At 55.0% G+C, this 26,708-nt stretch overlaps 1 protein-coding gene and 2 pseudogenes across 1 annotated transcript; 1 reads left to right on the top strand and 2 right to left on the bottom strand.

Annotated features, from left to right (window-relative positions):
* LOC128820667 (uncharacterized) overlaps positions 1 to 26,708 on the bottom strand; it is a 2,212,279-nt pseudogene that overhangs the window by 936,992 nt on the left and 1,248,579 nt on the right.
* Positions 1 to 26,708, top strand: part of LOC128820669 (uncharacterized) — a 1,091,286-nt pseudogene that overhangs the window by 816,399 nt on the left and 248,179 nt on the right.
* Positions 10,055 to 11,064, bottom strand: LOC128820763 (olfactory receptor 14J1-like). Its single transcript, XM_054001595.1, has one exon. It carries the CDS (start codon positions 11,044 to 11,046, stop codon positions 10,114 to 10,116), a length of 933 nt encoding a protein of 310 aa, XP_053857570.1. The 5' UTR covers positions 11,047 to 11,064; the 3' UTR covers positions 10,055 to 10,113.

The raw sequence follows: 26,708 nt of genomic DNA, 5'->3' as shown, positions 1-26,708 counted from the left end.
CCCAGCTCCTGAGTGACCAAATGATCCCAAGTCCCACCTGGGGGAAGGGCCCAGGAAGAACAAGGGGTATTTAAGGCTGACCACCAGGCAAGCACACATCTTGACCCTACTTCGTTTTGGAATTTCCACCTGAACAATGCTGGAATCCAGGAGCTGGTAGCTCTGTGTGTGCTTCTCTAAAATTTTTTTGCCTATCTTTCTGTCTTCTACTTCCATCCACTTGCAAATGTTGATTAACTTAAAATTGAACAGGCATAGAGATTGTGAAGTTAAATGGGCCAAGTTAATGCTTTGAGAAGTGCTTTTTCTTCATTGAATGTCGTATTAAAACTTTTGCCAAAGTTTCTCTGTTTTTCTAAAGTTCCCAGTAAAGGCTGTATTTTTGTTTTGAGCTCCTGAGAATCTCTTGATGGTGTTTCTCCAGTGAGTCCAATTTGGAGCACATGAATAATTGTAATTCCTTTTAAATGTCTCCTTGAGTGAGATTTTTAGTGGATGGGGGTCAGGGCTTGTGTGTCCTGCTTGGCACAGCCCAGGCAGGGCTTTCACAGCCCCATCCCACACTCCATTTCCCAGCTGGAGCCGCTGGTGCCTCTGAGTTCTGCTGCCCCAGCCCCAGGGACGCTCTCCTTGTCTGCCCATTCCCCCACGGTCTCTGGGCAGGGATGGCCTCAGTGGGGGCTGCTGACATCCTCAGCACCTTGGAGGCTGCTGCTGAATTTTACTGCTCCAGAGGCTTCTTCAGCCTTCAGCTCTTCAGTTCAGGAATTCAGTGTCATTAATATTCAGGGCTCATTAACATTCAGAACACCTTAACAAGCCAAGCCTCTGGGAATAATTTAAGTTTTCAAATCTTTTGTGGTTAATTAGACAGATTTCAGAAGCCTATTGCAAGTGAATACACTATATTTAAAAATACAGTGAGAAAGATTTTTTAAGTCCTGTATAGTTTTTTTTTTTTTTTACTGTTAATACATTGATAAGTGCAATCTCCAATTGACTCTAAATCCAAGTACCTCCTCATGCAGTTGGAATAGATATGAAAATCAAGACCCTATGTGGCTGACAATCAATCAGACTCTGTCCCTACCCCCACCCCACCATTGCCCCCATCCAAGCCCTGGCACTCAGAGCAGCCTTGTGCAAATCTGAGCTCCCTCCAGCCCAGGCTGCACCTGCAGCTTTCAGCTCCTTGGCTCCAACTCCCACCTGCTTTCCCTGGAGAAGGAGCTGCCCGAGACACAGAGGGATGTTCATTTCTTGTCAGCCAACAAAGCCACGGGAAGGCACAGCTCCATTCAAAGCAAAAGTCATTCTTCTCCCTGGCTGTGCCCAGCCCCTGATCCCCACAGCCTGTCCTGTTTCCTTCATCCCTGCATTGCCAGGGACTTTCTGGGACAAGGCAGCTCTGCTCTGGGGATGGAGGGAGCTCCAAGTGCAGCCACTGGAGTGGGAACCACAATTCATCAGGTTTGTGTCCTTTGGGGGTCAGGAACTGGTGAGACTCAGAGGCACAGAAAGTTTCTCTTCAAGGCCAACAGACCGCAGTTGAACAGGACACAATCTAATAACCATCACATTCTTTCCTGAGGTATGTGCAAGAGGAACAGTTTTAGACGAAGACATAAGAAAAGGCAATTCTGTGATAGATATAAACAGAATAAAATAAAATTCATATTTATTTGAACTTCAGAAAGATTGGGCCACTCCCTGACTTTCAAAGCATGAAGCCAGTCTGTTGAGGGACACTTGAATGACCAGAAAGCATCTGGAGGAGGAAGTCTAGTTGCAACGGGAAATATATAGATCCACCTGGTCTAAATGAAGAGATGTCCTTAGACATGGCCATTTAAAAAGGAGAGCTGAAAACACCTGAAAGAAGAGGGAGACGAAATAATAAACAGGATACTAATGACACAAGTAGATGGGAAGATTAGTCTTTCTTCTCCTGCCGTCAGTACACTTCCAGGAAATTCCTGTCCCTAGAGGGAAAACTTTGCCATTTCTTTAAAGTACTCAAGTGACACAGGTAATAAAAATGTGCCTGTATACTAATAAAATAAGAGGTATTAAAACCTTTGCCTCTTTCCAGGCAGACATCAGCTGTGTGCCCATGAACAGGCAGTGCCACTTGTGCCCTGAGGTGCCCAGCTGGGATTGGATCTCTCAGAGAGGAGCTGAGGGAGACCAGAGCACCTTGCAAGCTGCAGGTCCCTGCCAGCCTCTCAGAGCTCCTGTGCCATCAACATCTGCTCTGCTCCAGGCTGAAACAGGGCCCAGCATGGTGCCGGGATCTTCTGAGAGCTGAGGTGTGTGCTGGAATTCCATGCCCTCGCCATGGCGCAGCAGCCCTGCATTTCCCTGCTCCAGCCTTGGTCTCCAGCACAGCCATGGAGGCTCTTTGGGCTCCTGAGTGTTCCTGCAGCCCCCAAGGGCAGCTGAGCTCTGCCTTTGGCACAGTCAGCCCTGGCCAGCGCAGGCCACGCTCAGCAATTCCTTGTCTGTGCCCGGCCTTGCTGCCAGCCCCGGCAGCGGCTGCGTGGCCCCTTGGTGGCCCTGTGCTGGCCCAGCCATGGTGCCACAGCCCCTGTGCAGGCCCAGCCCAGGACAGGAGCATTGCGGCTGGGAACGGCCCCTGTGCCGTGGTGCCCACGGCAGCCTTGGGGCTCTGTGCCCCATGGCCTCCCTGCTGGGCAGCCTCTGCCAGCTCCTGCCCAGCCCCTGGCACCTGTGGGGCTGCACAGACAGCCCTGCCCCGGGCTCTGCCGGCCTCTGGGCCAGCAGAGAGGCCGGCCAGGGCTGGCCATGGCCGGGAACAGGCCCTGAGCCCCGCAGCAGGATGGAGCTGGGCCACAGCCAAACTCAGCCCAGGCCAAAGCTGGGCTCAGCAGCCAGGGCTGCCAAGGGCTGGGGACAGAGGCTGGCGCTGACAAATGTCCTGGGCCCCCTCCCTGCTGTGTCCATGCCCCCAAGGGCACAGAGCAGCCTCCTCTCTCGGGCACTTGCCTGTTTTCAATGCCTTGCACAGGCGCTGGCCCTGCCCCACAAGGCCTGGGCTGAGTCCTGCCCCTGCACGCTCAGCCAGGCTGAGATGGACACTGATGGTTTCTGGGCCAGGCTCTCGGAGCCCAGCCCAGCTCCCTGCAAGCTCTGCCAGCTGCCCTGAGCTCTGTGCAGCACCAAGGGCCTCTCCCCAGCACAGCCCAGCCGGCTCTGGCCCCACAGCTCTGCTCAGGCCAGGCTGCTCTGGCCACTGGCCCCACGGCCTCAGCCCCTGCCAAGGGCACAGCAGCAGCTGCAGCTCAGCCAGGACTCAGCCCCAGCCATGGGGGAAGGGGCTTGCCCAAGGCACAAGGAGGCTCCCTGGCTGCCCTGCTCCCCTCGGCCTCAGCTGCTGAGAGCTCTGCAGCCCCTGCTGCCATCCCATCTGCCCAGGCCAGCACAAGAGCCCCGGCCTTGGGGCCCTCCAGAGCTGCTCCTGCTCCAGGCCCAGGGCCCATCCCAGAGCTGGGGCAGCCACAAAGCTCTGCCCATTTCTGCTCATTGCTGCTCTGATGGGGATGGATCCTCAGCCCCTTGCAGGTTCCTGATGAATTTTCCTACTCCAGAGGCCTCTTCTTTCTTGAGCTCTGCAGTTCTGGAATTCGGTAAGAAGAGCTCATGAACATATGTTCAAAACTCCCAAACAAGAAATGCCACTGGGAATAACTGAAGTTTTCAATTCTTCTGTGGTTAATTAGCCAGATTTCAGAAGTGTATTCAAAATGAATATACTATATGGAAGACTATGCAGGGATAACTGTTTTGTCCTGTGTTCTTTTCCTGTTTTTTCCTGTTTAGAGATTGACATCAGCAATGTCCAATTGATATTGACCCCCAGCATCTTCTAATGCAGTCCGAATAGAGATGAAAATCAAGACCCTTCATGGCTGACAATCAATCAGACTCTCTCCCTTCCTCTTCACCACTATTTCCCTCATCCATGCCCTGGCAATCAGTGCAGCTGAGGAATGGAGTCACATCCAGGGGTGTCCCCAGGGCTCAGGATTGGGGCCAGGTCAGTGAAATCTCTTTATTGCTGATCTGGACGAGGCCATTGAGGGCACCCTCAGTCATTTCCAGGCGAGCCCAAGCTGGGTGGGAGTGTGGCTGTGCTGGAGGGCATGAAGCTCTGCAGAGGGATGTGGAAACCCAGGGCAAGGGGGAAATCCCCCTGTCTGCCCTGGGGTGCTCTGACTCCCAGGAAAACACTGACTTTGACCCTCTTTCATGGAGAAGGCCTCCTAAGCCTCAAAGTAAACCAGAGTCCACAAAAGTGTGAAATATATTGTAGAGATTGTAGAGAGTAGTTTAGTATGTCACATGGGTGAGAAATTTAGATTTTAGCATTTTTAGCATATTGTAGATAGATGCAATATGGAGGATGCAGGGTGTTGTCTCAAAGTACTTTGTTCTTTCTTCTTCCTACTTCTTCTAGGGTTTCGGTGGTATCTTGTAATTGGGCAGAAAAATTTGCATTGCAGACCTTTAGGGGTCAGTTATTGAGTAAGAAAGGGAAATAATCTAGGTGTCATTTCTTAATTGGGTAGTTTAATTTTAGATTAGAGCTAAAAAGACCTTGTGGCACGAGTTTGTTAGCAGTTCTGTGCTGTTTTCACGCATGTAAGGTCTGAGTGCAGATAGTGTGCTGAAGTCTTGATAAGAATAAAACAAGAACCTGAAGACTGAAAAAATCCTGTGTGCCTGCTTTTCCTAACAAAGAACTGCTTCAAAGAGGGTTTCACCCTGTCAGGGGAGCCCTCAGGGAGTTGCCCGACCTGGGGCCCACAAACTCACAGAGGGATCTGGACAGGCTGGAGCCATGGGCCCAGGACAATGGGATGAGGTTCCCCAAGGCCAAGGGCCGGGTCCTGCCCTGGGCTCACAACCACCCCAAATCCCTGGCCGTGCCCTGCCCCTGATCCCCACAGCCTGTCCTGTTTCCTTCATCCCTGCATTGCCAGGCACTTTCTGGGACAAGGCAGCTCTGCTCTGGGGATGGAGGGAGCTCCAAGTGCAGCCACTGGAGTGGGAACCACAACTCATCAGGTTTGTGTCCTTTGCGGGTCAGGAACTGGTGAGACTCAGAGGCACAGAAAGTTTCTCTTCAGGGCCAACAGACCATGGTTGAACAGGACACAATTTAATAACAATGACGCTCTTCCCTGAGCTATGTGCAACGTCCCAGCAGTGTCTGATGAGTCCACCAGCCACAAGTGATTTCCATACTAGAATGGATTTTAGTATGGAAATGTGGTCCTGTGATAGATATAAAGACATTTAAGTTCTTGTATCAGGATGCTCGTCCTGGAGCAGGGGCAAAAGAGCTCAAACAATTCCTGATTTGCAAAGCTGCCAGTGGTGGATGGAGAAGGGAGGTCAGGCTGCTTTTGGTGTTGAGGATATGCTGAAACCAGCCTGACTCATTTCATCTCCTCCTGGCCTGGCTGATCTCCCCTCTTTCCCCTTCCGCCCATTGGCTTTTGTCTCCCACCAGGCCCCCCTGGTGAAGAGCCTGGCTCTGTGTTCTCCATCCCCTCCTCGCTGGCACTGCCAGGCTGGGATGAGGAGCCCCTCAGCCTTCCCTGCTCCGGGCTGGACAAGCCCAGCTCCCTCAGCCTCTGCTCACAGCCCAAGGGCTGCAGCCCCACCTTGGAGGCCCTTCCCTAAGCCTGCTCCAGCTGCCAGACATCTTTCCTGCCCTGGGGAACCCAACCCAGGCTACAGGGACCTGGATAATCCACGTCCTTGATGTCCTGGTCACACAGCCCTGGCCCCTTTTCCCCGTGTCAGGCTCTGGGCTGGATCCTGTGGAACATCCTTTGGTGGAGGCTGTGGCTCCAGGTGGGCCGGGGGGATAGAGGGAGACAGGGACCCCGCTGGGCATGAACAGCATTGGACTTGTTGGGAGAAACTGTGAGGGGGAGCTGGGGCGGAGTGACCAACCCAGTGACCTCACACAGCCCTCCTGGGATGTCACACAGCCCCTCTGGGATGTCACAGCCTGCTCTGGGATGTCACAGCCCATTTTTTAATCTCACACAGATGGTGTTTGATGCCACAATCCATTCTGTGATGTCACAGAGCTGCCCTGTAATGTCACAGCAAAATTCTGTGACGTCACAGTATGCTCTGTGATGTCAGACCTCTGTCATCACAGCCAGCTCTGTGATGTCACAGACAGTCTATGATGCTGTAGCTGCACGATGACCTCACATAACCCACTCTGTGATGTCATAGCCCACTCTGTGACCTCATATTACCAGATGATAAATTGTCTTGAAGTTCACCAGCCTCAGTGTCCTGCCAGCTCAGCCAGGCCCACGGGAACATTGGGGTCCACGACCACCAGGGACCACCAGAGAGACCCCCAGGACAGAAGAACGCATGGGTAAAGGTGAGGGGAAATATGTTAATGATTTTGGGGAAATTATTATCAGATGTGTGTTTAGTCCAGGACAATCAATGAATATGTGTGCAAAACACAGAATATGAACAGAGAAGGGCTGGTGGCAGATGTGGGTTCAGAGGCTGCCTGGGGCACAGTGACCATGAAATAATCAAGTCTTCAATGTTCTGTGAAAGAAGGAGGGGCAGCAACAAAACTTCCACACTGGAATGAGGAAGGGCAGACTTTGGCCTATTTAGGATATTGATTTGGGGAGTACCCAATCAGGTACTGATTTAAGGGAAGCAGCCCTTAAAAACAAAGGGTTCCAGGGAGGATGGACACATTTCCAGAAGGTAATCGTAAGGGGGAAGGAGCAGCCTGTCCCAGTGTGGCAAAAGATGAGCTGGTGAGGAAAATGACTGTCCTGGCTGCCCATGGAGCTGTTGTGGGAACTCAGGGGAAAAAAGGATATGCAACTCAAAAAGTGTTTAAGGATGTCGTTAGGTTATGCAGAAGGAAAATTAGACAGGTGAAAGCTCATTTAGAACACAACATGGTGGCTTCTGTAAAAAAAAATGAAAATGTTTCTATAAAAAAAAATTAGCAAAAGGAGGGGGAAGGAGAACCTCTACTCTTTATTGGATGCAGTGGAGAATATAGAAACTAATAATAAGGAAAAGGCTTAGCAATTTAACGCCTTGTTTGTCTCAATTTTCAATATTAGGACAGGTTGTCCTCAGGACAAGAGTTCCTCTGAGCTGGCAGATGGGCACAGGGAGCAGAACAGCCCCTGTAATCCAGGAGGAAGCAGGTGGTAACGTGCTGAGCCACTCCGATGCTCACAGGTGTATGGGATGGGATGGGATCCATCCTAGGGGGATGAGGGAGCTGGTGGATGAGCTCCCCAAGCTGCTCTCCATCATTTCCCATCAGTCCTGGCTCAGCAGGGAGGTGCCAGAGCACTGGAGGTGCCAGTGTGAGCCCATCCCCAAGAAGGGCTGGAAGGAGGATCTGGGGAACTCCAGGCCTGTCAGCCTGACCTCGGTGCCCGGCAAGGTTCTGGAACAGATCACCTTGAGAGCCATCACAGGGCACCCACAGGATGGCCGAGGGGTCAGAGCCAGCCAGCGTGGATTTGAGAGGGGCAGGTCCTGCCTGAGCAACCTGATCTCCTTTTATAACCAGGTGACCCAGCTGTGGATGTGGGAAAGGCTGTTGTCCATCTGCACTTCAGCAAAGCCTTTGACACTGTCTCTGACAGCATTCCCTGGAAAAGCTGCAGCCCACGGCTTGGGCAGGTTCCCTTCTTGCTGGGAGATGGAAGAGCTGGCTGGAGGCTGGGCCCGGAGAGTGGTGGGGATGGTGCTGCATCCAGCTGGTGTCCAGTCTCCAATGGTGTCAGCCAGGGATCTGTGCTGGGCCCAGTCCTGTTTAATATATTAACATATGATCTGAATGAGGAGATCCATCATGACCAAGTTTACAGATGACACCAAGCTGGATGCAAGGCTTGATCTGCTAGAGGATGAAAGGGCTCTGCACAGGGCCCTGGACAGGCTGGATCCAGGGCCCAAATCCAACAAGGTGAGGTTTAACAAGTCCAAGTGCCAGGTTCTGCACTTTGGCCACAACAACCCCTGCAGCGCTCCAGGCTGAGGACAGAGGGGCTGGAGAGCAGCCAGGCAGAAAGGGACCTGCAGGGACTGATGGACAGCAGGCTGGACATGAGCCAGCCATGTGCCCAGGTGGCCAAGAAGGCCAATGGCTCCTGGCCTGGATCAGGAATGGTGTGGCCAGCAGGAGCAGGGCAGTGATTCTTCCCCTGTGCTGGGCACTGGTTGGGCAGCACCTCGAGTGCTGTGTCCAGCTCTGGGCCCCCAATTTGGGAAGGACATGGAGGGGCTGGAGCGTGTCCAGAGAAGGGCAACAAGGCTGGTGAGGGGTCTGGAGAACAAGTCCTGTGAGGAGCAGCTGAGGGAGCTGGGGTTGTTGATGCTGGAGAAGAGGAGGCTCAGGGGAGACAAGGCGGTGTCAGGGCACGGGTTGGACTTGATGATCTCCAAGGTCTTTTCCAGCCTTGCTGATTCTGGGATTCTCTGAAACCACCCTTGGAGCAGTTGCAGGAGGAGCCCTGGGCCTCCTCTTCAGAAGCTGCAGCAGCCCAGGTCCCTCAGCTTCTCCTCACAGCCCCAAAGCCCATCCTGTCAGTCCTGCAGAGCCTCTGCAGCTCCTCCTCCTTGCCCAGAACAGGGAGCCCCACAGGCAGACACAGCAGCCCAGATGTGCCCCCCTGGCCTGGGCTGCCTCTGGCAAGGGAGCAGCACGAGGCACTGCAGGAGCCTGCAGACAATTCCTGCAGCACTTGTGGGATGATCCTGCTCCCCAAGGGACGTTCCCATGGTGCCAAGTCAGGAACTGCAATGGGGAGTGGGGCCAGAGAGGAAAGGGCAAACAGGGATGGGCTGTGTGCAGGGGAGGGAACAGGGGTGGTCAAGAGGAAGAAATTTGTATTAGGAAGAGTAAAGAAAGCAAAGGTGAAGCCAAGGAAATGCTCAGGGCAGTTTGGGGGTGGCTGCCAGGCAGCCCTGGCTCTGAGCAACAGCGTCTGCAGTGGGACAGGAAAGTCCCAGCTGATGGGAACAAACTTTCTGGCTGAGTGCAGAGGCCAGGACAAAGCTGAGTGGTTTCCCTGGCGTCCCCCAGCCCTTCCTGGCCCCAGGGGCTGATGGCATTTGTGCTGCCTCAGGTTCATGTCCCCACAGCACCAGCACGGGGGTGCTCCCGCCTGCTGTGTGCAATGCAAACAGGGGCTCCTGAGCCAGCGCTGCCGTGTCTGTGCCTGCAAGGATGCGGCACCTGTGTGAGCTGGGGGAGAGGCCAGGGCTGCAGAGGGGGGATGTTGTTGGCAGCTCCATGAGGACGCTCTGGGACGCTGCCCTGGGCTGTGCAGTGCACTGGGGATGGATCAGCCCCTGCTCTGCTGCTCCTTCCCGTCTCCCCCAGGGCCCTGGCAGAGCACCAGCCGTGCTGTTTGCCCCCAGCCTGCCCACGGCCAGCCTGGGGCTGCTGACGGGGGTTTTCTGTGCTGAGCATTGGCCTGGCCGTGTTCTTGAGAGAGCCTGGGCAAGGAGCCTGGAGCCCCCAGGCCCTGGCCTGAGGCGTCAGCGCTGCCCCAGCAGTGCCCATGGCCTGTCCCTGCTGCAGCCCCGGCACTGCCACCCCCAGGACTGTGCCCGGCCCCGAGAGCACTCAGGCCCTGCAGCAACACCAGGGCCACCGGGGCAGCGGGGCAGGGCCACGGGAGCAGCACTGGCAACACCAAGTGCTGCTGCTGCTGCTGGGCACAGCTGCTGTGCCAGCACTGATCTGCCCCCAGCTCTGCACACAGACATTGCTGCTTCAGCTCCAGAGAAGGCAACAAAAGGGCATCTCTGCAGAAATCTGTGCTGGGAGATCCTTGAGTTCCTTTAAAGGCAATGAGAGCGCAGCCCCTCATTGACACAGTCTGTGGGCACAAGGAAGGTAGAGGGAAACAAAATGAAAAATTGCACAAGGAGCAACATTTCTTTATTCATCTAATTATTTAAAATCAAAACTAAGAAAAAGAAGCTCCAACATGAAACCAACAAGAAGTATCAAAGATGAGTTTTATTCAAAGTGATTGGCAGAAATTGGCCAGCAGTTTAATGTTCCTGAAAGCATCCAGTCATCAGTCTCCACACTGCAGCCCTGAGCTCCTGGTTCCTCAGGCTGTAGATGAGGGGGTTCAGGGCTGGAGGCACCACCGAGTACAGAACTGACAGGGCCAGATCCAGGGATGGGGAGGACATCGAGGGGGGCTTCAGGTAGGCAAATGCCCCAGTGCTGACAAACAGAGAGACCACAGCCAGGTGAGGGAGGCAGGTGGAAAAGGCTTTGTGCCGTCCCTGCTCAGAGGGGATCCTCAGCACGGCCCTGAAGATCTGCACATAGGAGAAAACAATGAACACAAAACAACCAAGTGCTAAACACATACTAACAGCAATGAGCCCAAATTCCCTGAGGTAGGATTTGGAGCAGGAGAGCTTGAGGATCTGTGGGATTTCACAGAAGAACTGGCCCAGGGCATTGCCCTGGCACAGGGGCAGGGAAAATGTATTGGCTGTTTGCAGCAGAGCATTGACAAATCCACTGGCCCAGGCAGCTGCTGCCATGTGGGCACAAGCTCTGCTGCCCAGGAGGGTCCCGTAGTGCAGGGGTTTGCAGATGGACACGTAGCGGTCGTAGCACATGATGGTCAGGAGGGAAAGCTCTGTTCCAAGGAAGAAGATAATCAGAAAAACCTGAGCAGCACATCCTGTGTAGGAGATGGTGCTGATGCCCCAGAGGGAATTGTGCATGGCTTTGGGGACAGTGGTGCAGATGGAGCCCAGGTCGCTGAGGGCCAGGTTGAGCAGGAAGAAGAACATGGGCGTGTGCAGGTGGTGGCCGCAGGCTACGGCGCTGATGATGAGGCCGTTGCCCAGGAGGGCAGCCAGGGAGATGCCCAGCAAGAGGCAGAAGTGCAGGAGCTGCAGCTGCCGCGTCTCTGCCAGTGCCAGCAGGAGGAAGTGGCTGATGGAGCTGCTGTTGGACATTTGCTGTGCCTTGGCATGGTGATCTGTAAAAAAAAGTAATTGTGGAATATTTGTGTTTGGAGCGGACTTCAAATATCCCAGCCTGGCCTGGGGGCAGTTTCCCCCCACTGCCTGCCCAGGCTCTGCTGCCTAGAGCTAACCCTGCCAGCAGCTGCTTCCCTGTGCCCAGGGCTGGGCCCTGCCAGAACTGCCAAAGCCCAGCCCAGCCCTGGGGGCTCAGCTCTGCCCTGCAGACCCCTCCCAGCTCTGGCTCTGCAGGCTCTGATGGCAACGTCAGAGCAACCCTGAGGAGGCGGAAAAGCGACACTGATGCTGCCTCTAAGGGGCCCTGTGCTGATTTCTGTCACTGCCTGGATTATTCCCATCTGAAAGAAAACTTTTTTATTTTTCTCAACCTGAACTGGGAGATGAATACCTATGTGCAATTTCCCATTGAAGCAACACAGAGCAGTAGATTAAAAATGCAGAATTTTCCCTTTTATTCAGCCCATGACTTGCTGTGCTCCCTGTATAATCTGCTTGGAAATGTTCTGGAGTTAAATGCCATGATGGGAGCTGTCCTGAACAATTCAGCATCCTCACCACACAAGGAGAACATTTCCAAGCCCTAGCAGCTGTCTCCTTCCACCCACATCTTGTCCCCCAGCGCTGGGAGCAGCTCCCCGGGCCGGCTGAGAGCTGTCCCTGGCAGGCAGCAGAGTCCCTGGCCCAGCACAGCGCCCTGGGCTGCAGGACCCTGCTCTGCAGGACAGCCCTGGGCACCCCTGGCTGCTCTGCACAAGAGACCATCAGAGAATGTACTCACAGGGGCTGTGGGCATTGGCATGTTCCAGCTTGAGGAGATCACTGCAGGAGCTGCAGCTGCATTGTCCTGCAGCCAGAGGTTCCTGTGCCAAGGGCTGGCAGTGATTCTGCCCCAGGCACTTCTCAGCACCTTCCCAGCCCTGACTGATTGAAGCTCTCTGTGCCTCTGGGCTGTGCCCGCGCTGGCTGCAGGCAGTGCCCCAACCCTGCTGGGCTGGGAGAAGAGCTGCTCATCCAGAGAAATGTGCTTCTGAAGCTCTGCTTGCTTACCAGCATCACCCTCTGTGCCAGGAGCCCGGCCCAGCTCAGCAGCACAGACACAGCACAAGGACTTGAATGAGCCTCTGGGGCTTTGTGCTCAGGCCCTGAACATCAGGCCCGGGGAGGGAGAAGAACTCCAAGTCAGAATCCAACTCCAAAGTTTCTTTGACTTTTAATGGGTCCCACTGAGGGACACGACTGAGAAAGTGTCCCCAGGCCCCAGGCAGAGCAGAGAACTGGAGGCACTGATGACAGGTGGGGACAAAGAGAAGCCAAGTCTTGGTGGCCTGGGGCACAGCAGGGTCTGTGCCACCAAGGGCTGTCAGGAGACACCTTGTCCTGAGGCCCTGGGGGCCTCCTGGCACAGCCCCAGCCAGGCTGGGCACTGTCAGCCCCTTGTCCTGCCCTCAGCATCCCCCCCTAGCCCACATCCCAGTGGCCTCAAGGATCTGCTGGAAGGAGTCCCTGGGGAGCCTTGCTCAGGAATGGCCCTGGGGGCTCCACAGTGCTCCCAGGGACTGCAGGTTTTTCAAAGGACTTTGGCTTTGGATTTTGCCTTGGAGTCTCTGGGAAGTTTGTGCAATCATGGCCTCCAATTATCTGCTGTAATTAGTCCCTGGAAAGGCTTTGTCAGTAATAACACTCAGTGGGCTCATTAATGCTTCAAGGTACTTCAGTTCTTTTAAGGTACTTGGTGTTTCCCTTTGGATCCAGACTCTGTGAGAGGTTTGTGCAATCATGGCCCCAATTATCTGCTTTAACGAGTCCCTTGAGAGCTTTGTACTGACACTCAGTGGGGCTCATTAATGCTTTGAGATACTCAACCTTTTCCAGGTACTTTGGATTTTCCTTTTCACATTGAGAAGTTTTTGTGCCATTTTGAGTCTCTGAGAGGTTTTTTTGCCATACTGGTCTCCAATTCTGCCTTCCAAGGAGTCCATGAGGAGCCTGTGTTGGGGATGGACCACATTGGCAAACATTAATGCCTCAAGACACTTTGGGCTTTTCTTCTGCCTTTGACTCCTGGAAAGGTTTGTGCAATCTCCTCTCAGGCCCTGAGGTTCCAGGGCTCAGCTCCAAATGCACCACGGGGCTCATTAGGATCAAGCAAGTCCTGACAAACCATGGCTCTGCCTTGATTTCCCCCTTATCTCGGAAAGTTCATCAGGAAAGTTTCTGTAGTGGTTTTGGTTCATCAATTTGAGATTTCTCGTCCAATGCATCAATTAGTGTGGTGGGTTCAGTGCTGGCTAATTACCAGTGTACTCACTAGAATATACTTACTCATTTCCCACTGTGAGATAGGATTAGGAGAAAGGCAAAGTATGCTCAGACTTTAAAGAAAAGTTTAGAATATTCAGTAATAGAAAGAGTAATAAGAATCAGAACAAAAGTTTCAGAACACTTCCCCTCTCCATACAACCTGACAATGAAAAGAGACAAAACCTAATATTTTCTGTTAGTTTACCACCTCTCGAATAGTCTCTCTTCTGTTCACTTAGGGAGAGAAGTTCCTCCTGTTAATGTTATGGAGACTTCTCCACAAGAAAACAGTTATCTCATGGCTTTTCATTTCCACAAATACCAGTCACTCGGAAAATCTGCAATCGTGAAGTCTCTCCCATTTTTTCACAGGTTTTCCCACAGCTGTGCTTATGGGCCACGTCAGCTTATGGGGTATTGGTTTAAAGATGAGCTTTTTAAGAGCAAAGGTTCTCTTCATTTATTTCTGAAATCATCTTCATCTCTGGGAACAGATGTCTTCTTCTTCTCTCCCTGGGGCACAGGGTCTCATCACTCTTCTCTCTATCTCTGTTCAAACTTCTCATGGGATCACAGCTACTGCAGCATTTCATTCCTTTAGCATGGAGGCCTTTGCTGAGCAAGTCATCTCCCCATATTTTTCAATGTGTCATAGGGAAAAAAAGAGTCTGATGTATCAATTCCATCCTTCTCCATAGCTTTACCAGAGGATTTCCGCCCCAAGATCAAGGCATCTCCTCATCCCTCCCATCTGGGACTCAACTTCCTCTTCACTGACCTCGGTGTCTTCACGTTGCTCCTGTGTGTGCCTGCACTTTGTCCTTTTCTCTCACTGGAGGGAGGATGGAAGCACGGGAAGAGTCAATATCTGAGGCGGGGCCTGCAGATGGTTGCGTGAGCCCGGCCGGGCTGGGTCCTTGCGGCCGGAGCTGTTTTGCCATGGAGGTTTGTGCAGCGGCTGCGCTGGGGCTGTGTCAGGCTGGGCGGCGCTGGGGGCAGGGCCAGGATCTCAGCAGCCAGGCCAGAGCAGAGCAGCAGCACGGCCGGGCTACATTGTAATCTGCTGTGTGCCTGAGCGTGTGTTAGGAGGAGATATCCCCGCGCACCCGGCGCGCTGAATAAAGCAAATCCCCGCTCCTTGGACTTGGTCTCGGAAGTGTCTCCTGGCCCGGTTTGGGGCCATTCCTGACCACAGGGTTCTGTCAAGTCACAGTGGAACCTTGGTGCCACATTGTTCCACGGCCTCACAATGCTCTCCTGGCTGCCATGAGGTCCCTCCCTCTGTGACACACTGCAGCCCTGGTTCCATGAGGGTCTCTTGGGTTCCACGGTGCACGCCTTTTTCACATCTGAGCCTTGCTTCCATGGGTTCTGCTATGGACAAATTCAATTGGGGAGGCCAATTATAGATAAATCAATTAACAAGAATTTATTAAGCAAGCGGTAGTAAGCAAAAGATGCTCTTTAGATCAACTGTGATGTCATGTTCCACGTTCCAGCTGGAACTTCCAGCGTCCAGCAAAGAGCACAACACAACCACTGGCCCTTGTGTCAGCCCACCTTGTGTCAGCCCTTGTGCCAGCTCAGCCTTCACCATGCTCCCTGTCACCCTTCTTGTCACCTGCGCCCTGATACTCCCATCAGTCCTGAAAGCTCTCGACTGCCTGGATTTTGTCATCCATCCCTGCAGGATGCTGACATTGGTCCTGAGGAAGGTACGGTGCCATTCCATGGAGGTGGACACCCCCCAGCTGCCCGGCTGGGCTGGAGTTCTGTGGGGATGGTGTGGGACAGGGACCCCACTCTGAGGTGTTGCTACCTCTGCAGGCTGTCACAGACAGAGAGGACGAGATGGAGGTGGACATGCAGACTTGATACAGAGGAGGACATGGAAGTGGATGGAGAAGAGACTGCAGAGGAAGAGATGGAGGTGGATGTGGAAGAGGAGATGGACGTGGATGTGGAAGAGTACATTGAGGACATGGACACTGATGAAAAAGATGAGGAAGAGGCCATGATCTTGGGATGAAGACCAATACCAGCAGCAGGACAGGCATGTGGTCCCCACAGGCAGAGTGGGTCCCCTGCTGCCAGGCTGGGACTGGGCTGGGTGGTCCCTGCTCAGGGATGTGGTACCCGGTGCACTGGATTCTGGTGGCCATCCCCAGCCTGTCCTGTCCTTGCTGTGCCAGCCTGGGGGCACATGGAAGAGCCCTCTCTGCCTGATTGGAGTGACTGTGGCACTTGCTTTTCCTCAAGGACTGATGGAGATCCCGGACAGAGATGCCACCCTTTTGTACATACGTTTTAGAGTTTGTTGTTGTCTTTAGGATATAGGTTTTAGGGCTTCTTTTTGTCTTCTGTAAATACGTTTCATAGACTTTTGTTAGATATGTTCTTAGGTATATACGTTCTATAGACAGTTGTTGTTACAAATATTCTTACAATGTAAATGTGTTCTGTGTTCTCATTGCTGTTCTTCTGAAAACTAACGATCTTTATTTATCACACCCCAGTTCTCTTTCCATTTGCTTCAAGTACAAGCAGCATTTGCAAAGTTGTGGTTTCCTCTTGCTCCAGGTTCCCAGGGCTGGAGGTTGGTGGGGGAGCTGGCACAGCCACGACCATGTGCTACCCAAACCAGGGTAAGCTGGACCACATGGTGTCGCTTAACGAGGTTTCTATAGCAGGACACAAAAATTAAGTTACTCAAGAACTGTTATTCCCTTTTTCTCTCAATGCCCTCGTGATGCACATTGGGCACCAAAATCTGTCTTGGTTTGAAAAGACAGGTGTCTGCTAAGGAAGGCAGGAGCCTTCCTGGAAATGGAAAATGTAAACCCCCTCCCTCCAAGTTATTATAATTCTGAAATTAAAAGGCTCTCAGGCAAAGATATGGGAATAGGAATAACAGTTCTTTACTAGGAAAATTAAAAATATAACTGCAATAATACAAACAAACAAGAAAACCCAAACAACTGACAGAGTCAGAATACGACCTGACACCCTGTGGGTCAGGGTGTTGGTAGCAGCACCCCCAAACCCAGCTGGGGGAGCGGAGGTTTGGGGGAACAATGGGAGGGGGGTGGGAGAGGGGGCACAGGGGGAGGTGGGAGCCGCTGAGGCTCCCCCAGGTCACCCCAGGACCCCCAGGCCCCGTCCCAGCCCCCCCAGTTCCCTCTGCAGCCCCGGCTGAGGGGGCTCAGCCCAGGAGCCGCCGTCGTTCGGGGCTCCCCCGAGGGCAGCGAACGGGAGAGCTCCCGGCTCGGAGAGGCCCCAGCGGAGGAGGGGATCTTGTCCCTCCTCAAGGGGCTTGAAGGGTCTTCAGGCCCCTCTGAAGAGGAGCTTTCCTCTCTTTAGGGTTTTTTGGGGGGCTCCCACCACTCCAAGGGTGTTTTTCCTCCCCATTTCAGGGTGTTTGTGGGCCCTAGCCCCACAAGCCCCTTTTTAGGGGGGATCATGACGGCGTTAAGTGACATTTTTATGGGCCCCCCACTCCAAGCCCCTGTAGGGGATGTTTTGCCCCCCCAGGGTGGATTTTTGGGGTTTAAGGGCCCCCGCTCTGGTCGGGTTCCACTCTAACTCCCCTTAAAAGGGCAACACCACTCCCGCTGATTCTGGCAGCGGAGCCCGGGAGCATTGGGAGTTCCTGGAGGATTTGGGGGTACCTGGGAGGGTCTGGGGGTCCCAGGAGGGTTTGGGGGTCCCAGGAGGGTTTAAGGGTCCCAGGAGGGTCTGGGGGTACCTGGGTGATGCCGATGATGGCGATGGGGACCCCGTGCTGGGTATAAATGCTTATGATGAATTCCTGGGGGTGTTTTGTGTATCTCCAGGGTTTTTGGGGTCCCGGTGGATTTTTTGGGGTGTTTCCAGGGGAGTTTTCAGGATTCCCAAAAGGGGGGATTGGGCGATCCCAGGGGGAACCCAAGGCTGTTTCGGGGTACCTGCCAGTGACAGAGATGGGGACCCCGTGCCGGGTATGAACCTTCTCAGGGGGCTCTTGGAGGTGTTGGGAGGTCCTGTGGGAATTTTGATGTCCTGGGAGGGTCTGGGGGGGATCTGTCTGGGGTTCTGCGGTCCTGGGGAGTTTTTGGAGGGCCCAGGGATGGTTTTGGGGTCCTGGGGAGGTTAGGGTGTCCCGGGGGGGTTGGGGGTTCCCGGGAGGGTTTGGGGGTACCTGGGCGATGCCGGTGACAGAGCTGGGACCCCGTGCCGGGTATGAACCTCCTCACTGTGCACGGGCAGCGTCAGCGTGTTCAGGGAGATCCTGGGGGGCCCGGGGTCACCCCAAACCCCAGGGGACCCCAAATGCTCAGGGACCCCCCAAACTCCCCTCACCGCTGGATCTGCTGCAGGCAGGGGGGCACCAGCACTCGGCCCCCACCCTCCACCGTCACAGGGGGGCTGTGGAAGAAATCTGGGGGTGCACGGACAGGTCCGGGGGGACCCCCTAAGTCCTGGGAAAGGGGAAACACCGGGGAACTCCCAGGAATCCCCACTGGGGGGTTAGGGGAGATCCGGGAGGAGTTTGGGCGGGTTTAATTGTGTCACTATCCTCAGGAAAGGGGACTCCAAGGGTCCCCGGTGTCCCCATTCCCAGCAAAAGGTGGGAAAACCCGGGCTGGCTGGGAATAGGGGTCCCAGATGTCCTCGGTGTTGAGGAAAGGAGGGGCTGGGCGCTGGGAAAGGCAGGAATAGGGGTCCAGGGGGTCTCTGGGTGAAGGAAAAGGGAGCTCTGGGGGCTAGGAGAGGCGGGATGGCCGGGAAAGGGGTGCGGGGGTTGCTGGTGCCGGATAAGGGGTGCAGGGTGGAACCCACGCCGGGGATGGGGGTGCGGGGGGATGGCGGCGCCCGGGAATGGGGGTTCAGGGGCCCCTCGGTGCTCCGGAATGGGCGACCAAAGAGTCCCGGTGCCGGGGGTCCCCCTCAGCTCTCACCGCCCCCCAGGGCCCCAGGAGCGCCCCCAGCCCCAGCGCTGGAGCCATCGCGCTGCTCCTCCTCACTCCCAGTATGATCCCAGTATGATCCCAGTAGAACTCAGGCACCCAGGAGCTTCTCCCAGTACGATCCCAGTACAGCCCAGTCACTGCCACTCCTGGCATCCCCCCCAGCCCTCTCTGCGTCCCGACCTGTCCCGGCTCCATCCCCGCCCCTCCCGTAGCTGGGGGGACTTCGGGAGCGGGGGAGGAGGAGGAGGAGGGAGGAAGAGGCGGAGCGGCAGCAGGGAGCAGCCGGAGGAGCGGGGAGGATGAACCGCGGGGCTCCGGCGCTGCCTGAACTCGCAGCACCCCGGGAGCATCGCCCCCCATCCCGCAGGTGCCCGGGGAGGGGGAGCTCGCCCCAAATCTCCCGGGGCTCTCTGGGTTTGGGTTTTTTGGGGGGGATGTTTGGAGCTGGCAGGGCTCCAAAGCCGAGCCGCAGCTGGCCCTCGAGGGGACATCGGGGGGTCCCCGGGAGGTGTTTTTGGGGGGTCCCGGTGGGCGGCGGTGGCGGCAGAGCCCCAGCGGTTTTGGGGAGCCCCGGGAGAGCCGCGGCTTCCCTGAGCGGGAGCCCAGAGAGAGGAGAGCCCCGAAGCCCCAGCGGGGACCCCGAGAGGGGGGGACCCCTGGCAGTGCCGGCACCCCGGCAATGGGGGGTGCTGGGGCTGGAGGGGCAGCACGGCCGGGAAAGGGGTTCGGGGCTCCCGGGGCCGCCAGGGGCTGCTCCCACCGTGGGGGGAATTCCAGTCATTCCCCGTTATGCAATTTGCCCCCGGCACAGTCCCAGCTGTTCCCAGTTGCTCCCACTTTACTCTGGTGTGTTCCCAGTTCTCCCAGTTGCTCCTAGGATAGTCCCAGTAACTCCCAGAATGATCCCAGTGTAAGTCCAGTATGTTCCAGTCACCTCCAGTATGATCCCAGTCCATCCCAGTATAAGCCCATTTGTTTCCAGTCACCCCCAGCATGCACCTAGTGACTCCCAGTTCCTCCCAATTGCTCACAGCTCCTCCCAGTCACCCTCAGAATGGTCCCAGTCATTCCCAGTATATCACATTTGTCCCCAGTGTGCTCTCATTTGCCCCCAGTAGTCTCCTACTCCACCCCAGTATGATCCCAGTATGATCCCAGTCTCCCTCAGCGTGATTGCAGTCTGCCCTGGTATGGGCCCAGCTGCTCCCAGTATGATCCCAGTACAATCCCAGTACAAACCAGTCCCTCCCAGTGCTGCCACTCCTGGCATCCCCCAGCCCTCTGTGCGTTCCCCCCTCCCGGATGTCCCGAGAGGAGCCCCAAGGGCTGGCAGTGCCCAGGCAGGGTCCCCAGCAAGCCCCAGTTGGGATGTGCAGCCCCCAGTTTTCCCAGTTTGCCTCTCCATTTGCCGGGCCAGGTTCCCCCCTGGAACAGCGGGTGGGAGCAGCCGAGAGCCCCGCGCTGCCCATCCCGACCTGGCCCGCTCCATCCCCGCTCCTGCCGCGGGCTGCCAGGGCTGTGGGAACGGGGCACCGAGGGTGTCGCTGCTCCTGGGGCAGGAGGAGGAGGGAGGGAAGAGGAGGGATGAAGAAGGAGAGCCAGAAGGGATGGAAGTAGGAGAAGGAGGTGGGCTTAGGGAGGCGGAGGATGGGGGATGGAAGAGGAGGCACAGGAGGTAGAGGAAGAGGAGGGAGGAAGGAGGATTAAGGAAAAGAGAAGTAACCACAAGGTCGAGCACCCCCTAAATTCGCAGCCCCCACCCGTGGGATCATCACCCCCCTGATCCCACGGGTCCCTGGGGAGGGACAGTTTGGCTCAGATATCCTGGGGGGTCCCTGGGTGGGGTTTTTTGGGGGGATGTTTGGAGAATGAAGAACTGCAAAGCTGAGCAGAAAAGGCCCCTTGGGGGGACATGGGGGGTCCCGGTGGCGGCTGCCGGCAGAGGCAGCCTGGAGGAGCAGAGCCCTGTGTCCCCCAGGAGCCCAAAGTGGGGAGCCCAGAGAGGGGGGAGCGCCGCCATGGGCGGGACCCTCAAGAGCCTGGAGAGGGGCAGGGGGGACTCCTTGGAGCCGCTGCAGCCCAAAGCAGAGAAGAAGGGGACAAGGGAGCCCGGGACCCCAAAACCCCAGCATCCCTAAGTGGGGAGATGGAAATGGGGGGAACTTTTTGGGTTCCTTGGACCCCAGCAGCCTGGGGAGAACTGGCACCAAGGAGAAGGGGGACCCCCAGTCCAAGCGTGACCCCCAGCAGCTGGGACAGGGGGAACCCCGAACACCAAAGGGGAGGGACCAGGGACGAGGAAACCTGGGAGGCATTTTCAGGGCTGAATCTTGGTGTTTGCGAGGTTTTTATGGAGCCCAGATGGCCGGTGACTTCTACAGATGGACTTGGGCAGAGGGACCTTCAAACTCAACGTGTTCATCCCGTGTTTTTCCCCAAACCAGGATTTCCCATTCCCAGACCTTAGCCAGATTTAGGAGGAGGCTGCGAGGAAGAGGAAGGAGCCCTGGGACACCCAGGCAGGTGAGGAGGAAGTCAGTGTCCCTTTCCCCCTCTCTCCTGCTCCATCTCCCAGCCCAGCACGGGCCCCGGCTGCTGGACAACCTTGCTGCCGACGCCGTCCTGCCGGGGATGCACTGGGGGGATCTCCTTCCCCTTCCCTCTGGCACGGAGGCAAATCCCATCCTCTCCTTGTCCTTCCACCCCCAGAGCAGGAGCTGAGGATGGAGACCAGGGAGGACAAATCCCCACGGCAGAACCTCGTGGAAGAGGCCTTTTTGAGCGGCTCCATGGCACAGGAATCCAACGTGGAGGAAAATCCCCAGAGATCCTACAGGAGGAGGGGCTCCAAGCCCAGCCCAGGGTGCTCTGAGGAGGAAAGACCCACCCTGTGCCAGGAAGGTGGACAGAGCTCCAGCCAGAGCTCAGAGCTGGTGGTCCATGAGCAGCTCCATGATGGGGAGAAGCCCCACAAGTGCTTGGAGTGTGGGAAGAGCTTCAGGCGGAGCAACAACCTCATCTGCCACCAGATGATCCACACCGGGGAATGGCCCTACGAGTGTGGGGAGTGTGGGAAGGGCTTCAGCTGCAGATCCAACCTCATCATCCACCAACGTATCCACACTGGGGAGAGACCCTACGAGTGTGGGGAATGTGGGAAGAGCTTCAGCCGAAGGTCCCACTTGATCAGCCACCAGATCATCCACACTGGCGAAAGGCCATACAAGTGTGAGCAATGTGGGAAGGGCTTCAGCCAGAGGTCCAAACTGATCATCCACCAAATGGTCCACACTGGGGAGAGGCCCTATGAGTGTCCCCAGTGTCTGAAGAGGTTTCACACCAGCTCCCATCTCCTCCTGCACCAGCAGGTTCACACCGAGGAGAGGCCCTTGCTCTGTCCCGACTGCGGGAAGGGCTTCAAGCACAGCTCCACCCTCATCAGGCACTGGCGCATCCACAGCGGGGAGAGGCCCTACGAGTGTCCCCAGTGTGGGAAGAGCTTCACCCAGAGCTCTGGATTGACCCGACACCAACGGACCCACTGGTAAGGGAAGCCCTGCAAGTGCCCCAACTGCAGGAAGAGCTTTGTGCACTGCTCCAACTCCATCCCCCATGGGAGGACCCACGTTGGTCAGAGCCCCAGTGACCCACATTCCCTGTGATACACAGAGGGAAGACACCTGGCTGGTTATCCTTTTGGTATGGCCTTAATATTCTTCTGATCTATCTTTATCCCTTAAAAACACCTGAAATAGGACCAAAAAGAAACAAATTTGTCAGAGATGTCTAAAGTCTCACCATTTCACAGCTAATTGAGGGGGAATTTATGGTTTGGGGACATATTATGGAAGACCTGTTGGTCCTTGGGGGATTTTGGGCAGTGTTCTTCATCTCTCTGCATTCCAAACAACAAACAACCGTCCCACTGAAAACAACGCAATCTTACCCCAAAAAGTCTCAATCCCATCTAAAAATGGCTTGTTCCCATCTCAAAAAACCTCAATCCCATGCCAAAATTACTCAATTCCTTAGCCTCTAGGGTGAGATGGAGTTGGAAGAAGATTGGGAGAAGTGGGATCCAACTTTGGAGCAGTGGGATTGGGGTTGTGTGGGACTGGGTGGGTGGGATGTATTTTAGCAGTAAATAAAATTTTCAGAATTATTGATTCCTGTCCCATTCATTTTCCATCAGTTCTGGTTTGTTTTCCCGAGTGCCACCTTCTCAGCTGATTGTGTTTGTGTCCTCTTTTCTCTCCTGCCTTTCTCTGCCTCTCTGTTTCAGTCTCAGTGTCTCCCTTGACCCAGGGCAGCTCCCACCAAAGGCCCTGCCCTGATTTCATTCCCAATCCAGGAGCTACAACCACCATGGGTGAAGTAATGAAGGCTGACAGTGATATGTCACTGTAGGATCTTGCTCCACTTGGCTTTTGCCTCTTCCATAAGAGCTTTACCTTCCAGGGCAGGAAGATCTTTTCCTGGCTGGGAACTGGAATTCCAGCCCCTGGGAGCGTGTGCCATGGATGCCAGAGGGGCATTCCCGAGGCTCCCAGGGTGCTGCTCCTGCCGTGCCTCCCAAGGAGCTGTGCAGGCCCAGGGGACAAGGTGCAGCAGCTGTGTTGGTTCTGCAGTGCCACAAGGGCCCCTGGTTCCATGAGTTTCCGCACTGCCAACAGCGGTTCCTGGGTTCCCGTGGTGCCCTGCTGTGTCACCATGGATATTTGGTGGCATGAAGTTCCTCAGTGTCACAATGGCCTACCTGGCTCCATGAGCTTCCGCAGTGCCCAAATGGCCTCCTTGGACGGGCAGTGTCACCATGGGCCATTGGCTCCATGCAGCCCTGCTGGGTCACCATGGACTCCTTGGTTCCATAGAGCTTAAAGGTGAGGATGGCACCAGCAGCTTCAATCTGCAACAGAGATCCAGGGAAAGGACAGGGACAGAGAATTCAGCTGGGAGACTCAGAGAATTCTGCTTCCAGAGATCATTTCTGGTCACACTGTCCCTTGAAGAAAGGTGACACCATTCCAGGCAGCCTGTACTGAGCAGGTGCTTCCTGAGTGGGGTTTGTTGTTCAGGAAACCTGCTCAGCCTTTTCCATTCTTTCCTTCCCAAGAGGAAAACTTCTCCTGGGCCTGTGTGCAGGCAGAGCCCTGAGGAGAGCAGGTGGGACACAGTGCAGTGGGCTGGGACATGGAGCTGCAGAGCTCAGGGACAAGGTTCTGCTGCAGGGCACAGGGATGTCAGTGCCAGGTGGGCCATGTCAGACATGGTGAGGCTGGGGCTGAGGAGCAGCTTGTCCAAACAGGGTCAGCCCTCAAGGGGCTCATTCTTCTACACATTCAGACCTCCTAAGGAGACATTCAGCATCAAGATCAGCTGGGGAATGCTTCTATCAGCTCTTCTCTGAACTGCAAATTTTTAAAAAATACTCACTTGATTAAATAAAAAAATTATGAGGTGCACTTTGAAATCTTTCTCTTTAACAGAACTCCAAACTGACTCCAATCAGTTGCACAAGCCCTGGAGACTTGAAGACCATTTAAATAAGTGAAAGACCCCCAAAGGCTTTCAATATTTAAAGATATCCATGATGGATTTGGGGCTGTGTCCAGGACACTCAGACACTGAGAAGGCTGAAGAAGCTGCTCAAGGAGTCAGAAGCAAAACTCCAAGTCCCTTGGAGCATCGCTGGGCCCCACTGAGGGCAGGCACTGCCAAAGGCTCCCCAGGGATGGTGAGAGCAGATCCTTGAGGCCAGGACTGCAGGGAGCCAAAGGCTCAGAGCAGGGAACTGCAATGCTGAGCAAGGCCTGGGCTGGCTGGGGGAAGCAGAAAGGCCAAGCCCTGAGCCCAGCCTGGCACAGCAGGGCCTGTCCCTCACGGGTGGCTCGGGGCTGTTTGTGGGGCAGTGGGACGTGAGGGGCAGCAAGGACAAATGTCACAAACTTGTGTGACACTCCAGATCCTCATGGAACCAAGGGGCCGGTGTGACACTGTGGGGCCTCATGGAATCAAGGAGACCATTGTGGAACTCGGGGGCCCCAAGGAACCAAGGGTCCGTGGTGACCTTGTGGAGCCCGCAGTGTCACAGAGGAGCCGTTGTGACACAGCGAGGGTGCGTGGAGCCGAGGGGCCATTGTGACACATCAGGGCTTTGTGGAACCACAAAGCCATTGTGACATTGCAAGGCCTCATGGAAGCACAGGGCCATTGTGACACTGCAGAAGCAAGGGGGACATTGTGACACTCCAGGGCCTCATGGAACCAAGGAGACCATTGTGACACTGTGGGGTCCCACGAAACCAAGGGAACATGGAACAGGTCTGGCTGGCTGGGCCACCTGGTGGCCACCTCTCATCTGCCCTTTGAGATACTGGGACCATGTGCTTTTCTTTCTTATGGGAAAAAACATCCATCTCAACCAGGCACCCATGGCCAAAATTGGGCATCTACCTCCAGAATTCCCTATATCCAAGGACAACTCCCAGACAAAAGCTGCCAGGACTGACAAGTCTGGCTGGCCTTGGCTTCCTGAGGGCTGGCACTCATGTACCCCTGAAACACTGGGGCTCTGTGCTTTCCTTCCTAATGAAAAGAACTCATCTTCCTGTCCAGGCACCCACGGCCAAAATTGATATTCCACCTCCAAAATGCCCAGTGTCCAAGGATAGCCCCTAGATGAAAGATGCCAGGAGAGACAGGTTGGCTGGCTTCGCCTAAGGGTGGCCAGCTCTCATCTTCTTCCAGAACACTTGGACTTCATGCTTTTCTTTCCTGCACCAAAAAATCATCCAATCCTGACCAGGTGCCCATGGCCAAAATTGGGATTCCACCTCCAAAACTCCATACATCCAAGGATTGCTCCCGAGTAAAATCAGCCAGGACAGAAAAGTCTGGCTGCCCTTGGCCTCTTGAGAGCTGCCTCTCACCTGCTTTCCAAACACTGGGGCTCGGTGCTTTCCTTCCTATGGAAAAGAACCGCCATTCTTCTCAAGGTGTCCGTGGTCAAAATTGAGATTCCTTCTCCCAAATTCCATATATCCAAAGATCCCTCCATGACAAAAGCTGCCAGGACAAACAGGTCTGGCTGGCTTGGTCTCCCAGGAGCCCCATCTCTCTCGTGTTCTGTCTTTGAAACACTTGGGCTCAGTGTTTTCCTTCCTATGGAATAGAACCGTCCTTCTTATCTATGCAGAAATGGCCAAAATTGGGGTCCCACCTCCCAGATTCCCTATATCCAAGGGTTGCTTTCAGACAAAAGCTATCAGGACAGAGACATCTTGCTGCCTTAGGCCTCTGATGGCCACCTTTCATCTGCCCCTCAAGCAGCGGTGTTCCGTGCTTTTCTTTGCATGGAAAAGAATTGTGTTGCTCCTCCAGGTGTCCATGTTTGAAATTGGGACTCCGCCTCTAAAATTCCCTATATCCAAGGGTTGCTCCCAGCCAAAATCTGCCAGTACCGTCAAGTCTGGCTGGCCTTGGCCTCTGGTGGCTGCCCCTGCCACACTGGGGCTCGGTTCTTTCCTTCCCATGGAGATCCCTGTGACACTGTGGGCACCTCATGGAACCAAGGGGATCATTGTGGCACCACTGGAGCCCATGGAACCAAGGGGCCATGGTGACACAGCGGGGCTTCATGGACCCAGAGACCATTCTGACTCTGTGGGGCTGATGGAACCATGGAGACCATGAGGACCCTTCAGGGCCTCGTGTCACCAAGGGGGCATTGTGACACCTCAGGGCCTCCTGGAAGCAAGGGACAATTGGGACACTGTGGGGCCCCATGGAACCGAGGGCACATGGAACAGGTCTGGCTGGCTTGGCCTCCCAGGGGCCACCTGACAGGTCTGGCTGATCTTGGAATGTCAAGGGCTGCCTCTCATCAGCTCCTGGAGCACTGGTGCTCCATGCTTTCCTTGCTATGGAAAAGAACTGTCCATCTTTCCAGATGCCCATTGCCAAAATTGGTACCCTCCCAAAAAAGTTTCCTATTTCTAAGAGTATCTCTCAGAAAACAACCTGCCAGCTCTGGCTGGCCTTGCCTTCCAGTGGTCACCTCTCATCTGCCCCTGAAACACTGGGACTCTGTTCCTTCGTTGCCATGGAAAAGAACTGGCTTTCATGTCCAGGGTCCATGGCCAAAATTAGAATTTGGCCTCCCAAATTCCATATATCCAAGGAATGCTCCTACAGAAAAGTAGCCAGGACAGACAGGTCAGGCTGGCCCTGTCCTCTGGTGATTTTCTTAGACTATGAGCTGAATGTTTTCATGTGGAAATACCTTGGAGAGGGAGAGATCTCCCAAGGTGGGATTTTGAGGCCTCAGGCACATGACCACTACATATAGACAAAGGAGCTCTGTGCTCTGTCCTGTTGTGGTGGTTT

Source organism: Vidua macroura, chromosome 30 (genome assembly GCF_024509145.1).
Source record: "Vidua macroura isolate BioBank_ID:100142 chromosome 30, ASM2450914v1, whole genome shotgun sequence".
NCBI classification, from domain to species: domain Eukaryota; kingdom Metazoa; phylum Chordata; class Aves; order Passeriformes; family Viduidae; genus Vidua; species Vidua macroura.
Note: the sequence above shows the minus strand (reverse complement) of the source record. Positions and strands in the feature narration are given on the sequence as shown.